Raw genomic sequence first — 9,159 nt, 5'->3', positions numbered from 1 at the left:
TCTCTCTCTCTCTCTCTCTCTCTCTCTCTATATATATATATATATATATATATATATATATATATACAATACTTAATTATTTAAAGGTCTAAATCGAGCGGTAGCTTTCGACTTTATTAGCTAAAGTTAATAAAAAGTGACTCTGTTACATATAATATTAATATGAAAACAAAGTATTAGGTGTACGACTTTGCTTCCGCCGTTTTTTTTCCGAAATTTCGAGGCTTTATTGTAAAAAACTGGTTATACATTTATGATTCAAAGTATTGTATCCATGTGCAAAGTATCCATCGCTGGCCACTACTTTCTCCCATCTTTCGGGTAGCGTACGAATCCCACGTCGAAAAAACTAGTTATCTTTTGAGGCTATCCACGAATCGATCCAATTTTTTACTTCTTCATAAGACCGGAAGTGCTGGTCAGCCAGGCCGTGTGCCATTGAGCGAAACAAGTGATAGTCAGAGGAAGCAACGTCTGGAGAATATGGCGGGTGGGGTAGGACTTCTCATTTCAACGTTTCCAAGTATGTCTTGATCACTTTCGCAACATGGAGTCGAACATTGTCATGCTGCAAAATCACTTTATCGTGTCTCTCGTTATATTGCGGCCGTTTATCTTTCAATGCTCGGCTCAAACGCATCATTTGCGTTCGATACCGATCGCCTGTGATTGTTTCAGTCGGTTTTAACAGTTCATAATACACTACGCCGAGCTGGTCGCCACCAAATACAGAGCATGACCTTGGAACCGTGAATATTCGGTTTGGCCGTCGACGTGGAAGCATGGCCGGGAACTCCCCATGATTTTCTGCGCTTGAGATTATCGTAATGAACCCATTTTTCGTCCCCAGTCACAATGCGATGCAGAAATCCCTTCCGTCTTTGCCTTTCAAGCAGCTGTTCACAAGCAAACAAACGCCATTCAACATCTCTCGGCTTTAATTCGTACAACACCCAATTTCCTTGCTTCTGAATCATTCCCATGGCTTTGAGGCGTTTTGAAATGGCTTGTTGAGTCATTCCCAATGATCGTGCCAATTCTTCTTGATTTTGACACGAGTCTTGCTCAAGTAATGCCTTCAATTCTGCATCTTCGAAAACCTTCTCTCTTCCATCGCTATGCCGGTCTTCGACGTCAAAATCACCGTTCTTGAAGTGTTGAAACCACTCACGACACGTTCTTTCACTAATAGCGGCCTCACCATAAGTATTTGAGAGCATTCGATGAGCTTCAGCCGCAGATTTCTTCATATTGAAGCAAAAAATTAAAACCTCTCGCAAATGACGAGAATTTTGCTCGTAAACTGACATTTTCAATCGAGAATAACTTTATGATGCAGACACAAATCGACTAATGTTTCTATGGAGTTATGTTGACAGATGCCCAAGTTTATTGTATGAGGTCTATGATCTATTTATTTCGACCACCACTTATCGCTAAAGCCATCTATAGGAAAACGACGGAAGCAAAGTTGTACATCTAATACCTTGGTACATCTAAAAACTTGGTGTAAAAAGTCGTACGTTTCGAAATTCACAAGAGCTTCTTCAGCGGTTCATAACAAATGTTACATGATAATATAGATGAATATTCTTACAGTACGCGAGACATAGTGTGGTATTATTGCAAGGAATCGATCCTCCTGTGAATTGTGTCTAAAGTGAAAAATTCATTGTCAATATATCGGAAAATCATAAAGTAATGAACGAAAATTGTCAACTTACAAATTGAGAAAACAGGAACATCTTATACATTCGTTTGATACTGTTCAGCGCAAATGTTACAATGGTGACAGATAGATATTAAATATCCGATCGATATTTGTTTATTTGCTTGACAATTTTTCAATAAATAACAATAAGAGTCCAGACGATCCGTGTCTGAGAATTAAGGCCTTTGTTTTGTTGTTTAATATGTAACATCTCCGATATAATTCTTTTGTTGTAATTATTTTCAATATCTACAATAGAATTAAGGCTCCCAATCAAAATTGTGATCGCAATTTATGCTCAGAAATGACAGATAATCTGAAGGAACTTTATTTAATGTTACTTCTGTGTTCCTTTATATGGATTTTAAGTTGTTTTTATAAGTTGTTTGCCACATACGACGCCTCACAAGCTTGAATTGAATTGATAGACCACGTTCTGACTTTGAAATTTATTCCATTTATCTTTATGTATACTTTAATGAAGAAGCTTAACGTGTTTAAGATTCTATAGACAATTAGTAAAGATTGATTTATTAAAAAATGCAGTGACAGAATACGAAACTTTAGAGATATAAGGTACCACCAAAATATTTTTTCTTTAAATCGTTTGTATTGTTCGGAATCATATTGTCAACATTCAGTGTATTTAATTTCTCATGTATCATTTTTTTAATCCTTTTATTTATGCAATTAAAAATTAGGGATAAAGGATAGCAATTGTTTAGGAAAATGTTTACAACAAATTCAATGTTTTTTTGATGGAATCTAGGATGAGAAAGAAAAATGACTCTATCTATAAGACTGAAAATCAAACCAATTTTATGGGATGTGGAATGATTGGATAGAAAGGTAAGATGTCGGAAAATATCTTTTTATGGAACCTTGTCTTTTTTTTATCTTTAATAAATTATAAGATTTAAACTTAATGTGTCGAGAGCTTTCTCCTCTAAATCTTGCAAAACAATCTCAGCTAAAATAGGGGGACAGGGGACACCCCATAGGTGTCCCAAAAATTTGTTTGTATATTTTGTTGTTGAAAGTGAAAAAATAAATTGTTGTAGTAAAAATAAATTTTAGTATCTCAACAAACTCAACATAAGGAATGCTGATCTTAATTGAAATTAAGGTCCATCTTTTTCAATATTGCTGATTGCAAGATTTAGTGGAATATTCATAAACATAGAAAAAACATCAAGTGAAAATAAAACCGAATTGTCAATATCTATGTCATTTAATAATTTGAAGCTTCAAAGCTATTAGGAGTTTTGTCGAGAATTCTTAATGCTAGAGGCAATGATCAAAATGTAGGAAAGTAGCTATAAGGTATAGGGAATTGTTAATCGAGGAGATTATAATTCTATATGGAATACTTTCTTTGTAAATTTTAGGTAATCCATAAATTGGAGTCGTTGAACAGTTGTGCGAAATAATCCTTCCTTGTAATGAGATCTTTATCAAGCTAATTTTTTAGACAACCATTTAGTTGCTTTTCAATTTTGTTAATCGGATTGTATTCAATGGTCTAGTAAATGTTTTTATCCTGTAGTATTTCTTCAATTTTATTTATGTAGTCTTGTTTTTTTATAGTAACTGCAACATTGCCTTCGTCAGCATTGCCTTTGTCAATATTATGTCTGAGTTTTCATTACAAAAAAGTTTAGTAGTTCTATACATATTTAACAAATCAACTTCAAATTGTTTCTTTTCCACTTTTTTGTGTGAAAAGTCATGGAGTTTATCAATTACAACATCTCTAATTCTTGAGCTGTGCTGTTTAACCATTTGTTGTGATGTTCAAAATCTTTGATAAACTTAAGAATTGAAGTTCTTTATTGATATGCGCAGGCAAACTGAAATTATTTCTTGGTTGTAATAAACAAGAAACTTCGGTGGAAATATCTACTTCTAAAAGATTAAGGAATCATTTGTCGTTGAGGATGTGTAAAGGATCAATGCTATTATGTTTGAAGTCTGCTAGATTTAGATAGACGTGTGCAATTACCTTGGAGTTGTCTGTATGTTTTTGGTTGGTTTCATATTCAAAGCTATTGAATTGATTGTAACAATAATATGAGATTGGAGAAGTAAATACTTTTCACAGATTCAATTTCTCTCTTTCTCTTAGCAAATTGAGAAATTTCTTTCTATGCATGTAAAAAAATCTTCTGTGGCATTTGTCGAGAGAAATAATCGCGAATGTCATGTAAGAAGTAAATAGATATGAGATTAGTAGTAAAAATTGTAGTAAAAGTTGTAGTAGTTGTTAGTATTATAATCACCCAAATTAGTTAAAGATTCCATGTCTTCGTAAAGCATCCAAGGTCTCGATGTACATGCGTTCTCGTTCATCGTCCAGAAGCAAGTTCCACAGCCACGTTTCTCGTATCCCTTGACGTTCACGATAGGATCATCTTCAAATACCATAACCGTGATCAAGCCTCGCTGTATGGGATCATCCCATCCTCCCATTGCAATTCATGATGATAAGCATTCAATCAGGAAGCGCAAGATCTGTCAGATCTTATCAAAAATTTCCATGGGACCGTAAAAATATGTTAGAACGGCTAGATCCGCCGACTCGAATGATAATCCTACATAATCGTTCGGTTCGCACGAATGTAGTGCATATATCCGAATTTCACGGAACACGCTTTCTATCCATCGAATGTGATATCTTTTCTAGCGGACGTATCGCTAAAGTTGCTTCGCTATATATATTAAGTCAGAAACTTATACTACTAGTCATAATATTACAACATGGCAAAATAACTCATCTACAGTTGTTTACATCGTACGTGGACGGATAATGTTTTTTTTATTTACAAATTTTTAATATTCCGGTGACATAGGTAAAACAGGAGAATACGAAATATCTGATAAAAATATCTCTTTATTATAAGTATCTCGAGCAACAAGCAAATTTAAAATAAAAAGTAAAAATATTATCTTCATTTTCAAGATGTGTCTAATATCTATTTTCTTCTTCTTCTTTTATTGCCTCCTGAGGCGCCTCTATCTCGTCGTGTATTTTCTCCTCCTCCTCGTAGTCACCGTTGTCATCAATGCTGTCAACATTAGCATTGTTTTGCTCTTCATTATCATCATCATCATCATCATCAAAACCATTATCGATATCGTTCTCATTATCCTCCTCGTCCTCCTCCGCCTCCTCCTCTTCCTCCTCCTCCTCCTCCTCCTCCTCCTCTCCAGACTCCTCATCCCGATCGTGTTCGGTTTCCTAAAAAGTAATTTTTGTTATTATTATTATTTTTGAACTCTGTATACAACTTAATATAACTCTTTATATTCGACTAACTTATTTTTTAAAGAATTTACACGTTATGGAAATAGTAAAACCTGGAGAGACCAGTGCTTTAATCGAATCGGACGGACTCAATCCACTATTCGTATCATTGTTGTCGTTATCATCATCTAAATCAAAATTGATTTTATTCTTTATCGCATTACATCTGTATTATATGAACTAGATTTCTCGGTTATTTATAAAATCATATCAATTACGATGATAGGAACGTCACGCGGAGGCAGAACATCTTCCGCCAGTTCAATACGTACTCTTCTTGGAAAAAATAAATTATTTCAATAATCGAAGTTTCTATAAACATTTAGTTAATATTTATTTCCCTAGAACTTACTCGCTGATACTCTCTCCTCTTCTTCTCTCACAGAGCATCGCCTTAAACTAAGGTGTCCTACTGGGCGCCCTCTGCGGTATCGCTCGTCCAATAATGCAATTCAGTTCTATGAAATAAATATTATAATTTAATTATAAAGTAAATTTTTAATGCTAATATATATTCGATTTTATTTTAGAAATTATTACTGCTTACCTCTTAGTCCAGTGGGTCGATTGAAGTCAGTTATGTGACCTCCTCATGTCCAAGACACTCGCGTATTTTCAGATGACGAGCGATTATATTTTTCAATCTCTCATCATCATCACAATGCCCCAATTTCATAATGCACACTAATGTGCTGGAGCATTCACCCACCAAATTCCCGAAAATGGAATAATTTTTTTCGTTATTATCTGACAACTTTATCAGATAATCGGCGGCAATTAATTTTTTATTTATAATAAGTTACTACCAACGATAAAAAATTTGATGAGTAACTCATGAACTCCATTTTTAAATACGAATTAAAAGCGTAAATAGTCAACTCGCAAATTAATCTACTACAGAGTTTGAACGCGGGACTAAACTTTAACTTGACCAGTGCTTATTTATGCTCGCAGCGATATTCATAAAATTCCTCTCCTCGAAAAGAATCGCTAAAAGTTTCTAGTCCCTTCATTGGTCGATAAGTTTTAACAATTTTGGTAATTGGTCGCTTCCTTTACTAGGAATGATTTTCTCATAAAATTTAGAGAAGTAGGAGACGACAAAAATTTCTTAGTTATGACCAACCCATATCTAATCTAGCTCCGTTTCACCGTAAAAATTATCTCAAAAGCATCAATCGCTTCATTTTTACCCTAATAAAATCATTATTCTCGTTTTCAATGTTATCCGAAAAAATTTTTGTTACATTATAAAATTTTTATTGTTACGGTGTAAATCTCACATTTTTAAATTTTTCCTTCTGCTTTTTTGTATCTTTTTTTTTTGGAAAGGAACGTCATGCAATACTAGTCTACGACTGATAAATAATAAATAATAAATTTTTCAGCAAAAGAAAAAACACAATTTTAATGGAAATTTCTATATCTCATTTGACCAACAATATTACTTGGTTTTGTTAGTTTTCCCCTCTTCAGAAGTTGCCTTATCATGAAGAAAAAATCCTGGCGAACATTGAACATAACTCCCTTCGTTTAAAATTTTCCTCATGTTTATCAATATAAATAATATTTAATTTTTGTATTCTCCAAATCCGTATACAGCACGTTATTTTTTCCCTTGGGATTATACTTAAAAGTTTCAAAAAAATGAAAGACGAATAAATTTTCCTGCATTATCATTTCTCAACTCAATTTAACATCTTTTTTTGTCGTACCTCTGTCTCTTTAAACATTAATGAATTTTCTAAAAAGCAATAAACTCAATCATAAATTTACTTTAAATCGAAGACGCTCCATAAATTTCTTCTTGTTTTTTGAAAAAAGGTTATTGATATAATAATTTTTATTTAGAAACTGCCTACGAGATAAACCAATTCTTTGTCCCTTATGATTCATTACGAAAAAATTTTCTCTTTCTGGCTGGTCGAATTCTTTCCATTGTCATTTTATAAAAATGCAGGAAAGGAATCATAAAACGTTTCTTATCATTCCTGTTCATTCCTGTTTATTTTCATTTTATCTCATTCCTCTCCCATCCTGACTTCTGTATAGATTATTTTAAATTTAAAAAAAAAATTTAGAAAAAGTTATGTTTTTTAATTTTTTTCATCTGCGCGCGCAAAATAATTTTATTATGTAGAGTCGGAGAGGGAGGTGATGTCATCAGTACTATCGAAAATCCGTTTCATTCAAATCTCGTCGTCCGTAGCTTCAGCTTCGCGAGCAAACAACTGTGCTTCTTATGTTTTTTGATTGCCATCTTAGCTTGAATTTGGTACTGTGGCGTAAGAACAATGGCCAGTTCAAAAAATACTAATAATTCGGACATGGGAATGTACTCCATCCCTGATTCTTTCAAGTTACGTAATAACGACGATGAGAGAAGAAAGAGAGAAGAAGCTCGATTTCATATGTTGTTAGCAACAACGTATGGTCTTAACAATTCTCATACGAAGACAATTCACGTAGAATTGCAAAGAACGAACGAAAGAATCTTTAAACCTCTTGTAAAATTGGGCGGACACAACGCAGACGGAATTTATTTCGACAACAACTGCTGGCAGCAGTTTCAAGATCACATGCGACTTATAAATGAGTATTTAAATAACGATAACAAAGTGAAATCTAACTTTGTCAAAAAATATCACCATCAGCTTTACCACATTTTACTAGGCAAAATCAATATTGCTATCGTATAAAGAAGAAGAGGAAAATTTCAACGGAAATTTTCGACAAGAAGAGAACGCTCACGATTCAACTCCTCCGGCGAAGAAAACGAAGAACCTACATAGTAGCAATTGCAGAAAACTACCTTCCTCGAACTGCAAAGCATTGTAAAGTGCGCCGATACGCGTTTAAAACAATTAGAATCTTTATTCGATAATGTTAAACAAGTGCTCTATATTTAATTCAAGAAATGGAATTGAAATTATTCTGCATTATATCTGCAAGTTTTAATCAGAAAATTATAAAATTAACATTGCGTGGTAATTATGAAGATATAGAGCATAATGTACGTACACAAATTAATGACTTAACTTTTCTTAATATGTATTTCAATATTTTTGGAATTAACTTCATTAAGATATAACGATACGAAATTTTTCATATAATTCTCTCGAAACGAGAATCTTTGGCTTAATTTTTCTAAAAAAAATTTCTTTTTTAGTTTATTCTCTGTATGAACTTTATATTTCTTCTTTGTATTTCTTCTTCTTTGAAAAAAAGAATTTCTATCAATAAATATATTTTTATATATTATATAAATACATTTTTATAACATAAATCCTCGTTTCATCCATACTCCGTAATCATCCTCCAATAACCAACTTTTTTCTCTACATATTTTCGTTGTTATATGTATAACATAAATTTTTAAATAAAGTACAAGAAGTACAATACAGATTCATAAAATCCTTACATACATCATAAAAGTCATATTTTCACTCGAACGAGTGAGTCATCACACCAGAGACGATGCTCCGCGTCTGTTCATTCCTGTTTAACCTCCCCCATTTTTCCTAGCAAAAGCAAGACTCTCTCTAGACTCCCTAATTTTCGTATAAGATCTCATCTCTTATAAATAAAAACATTCACAAACGCCAATATGTCCAAGACATTGTGCCAACAAAAAAATGACCGTCATAAAACCGTTCGCTATTCATGCCCAGTGTTCGTACTCCGTCCTCACGACAAAAAATGCTACAGATTCACTCAACATTTTTTCGGACTTTATCCTTTATTTTGTCCTCTAGCATCTTCCTTCTCCAATTATCTCGCGGATAAGTACAGCAAGCCAATTACATCTTTGGGCAAGTATAGGAACTAATCAGAACACATTTAATTACCCTATTATCCTCACTCCTTATTCCTCGATCAATCAGAGCACGCTCTTTTCTTGACTAACCCGTCTAGGCCACGCCCATGACCCCGGAGGGAGACGTAGAGGGGATTTGTTTTGACGCCCCATGGCTGCCCTACTACTCACGCGATGTCGTAATTAGCGTCCGACAATTCTAATGAATTGATTACAGCATCGCCGATGAGAGACGCCCGTAGGTACTGAAAGCTCTGCGTATTTGAGAGTGAGATGTTGAAATGGATAACCGAGTTGAATGTATCGAAAAACAGAAACTATTCATCA

The 9,159-nt window shown here is 33.7% G+C and overlaps 1 protein-coding gene across 1 annotated transcript; it reads right to left on the bottom strand.

Annotated features, from left to right (window-relative positions):
* Positions 1-4,676: 4,676 nt before the first annotated feature.
* LOC105619479 (glutamic acid-rich protein-like) lies at positions 4,677-7,359 on the bottom strand. The gene is made up of 3 exons (XM_012200995.1): positions 7,245-7,359; positions 5,079-5,143; positions 4,677-4,949 (listed from the first exon to the last, which is right to left on the bottom strand). Exons 1-3 carry the CDS (start codon positions 7,357-7,359, stop codon positions 4,677-4,679), a joined length of 453 nt encoding a protein of 150 aa, XP_012056385.1.
* Positions 7,360-9,159: the final 1,800 nt, after the last annotated feature.

The sequence above is a fragment of the Atta cephalotes genome (assembly GCF_000143395.1).
Source record: "Atta cephalotes unplaced genomic scaffold scaffold00021, whole genome shotgun sequence".
Taxonomy (NCBI): domain Eukaryota; kingdom Metazoa; phylum Arthropoda; class Insecta; order Hymenoptera; family Formicidae; genus Atta; species Atta cephalotes.
Note: the sequence above shows the minus strand (reverse complement) of the source record. Positions and strands in the feature narration are given on the sequence as shown.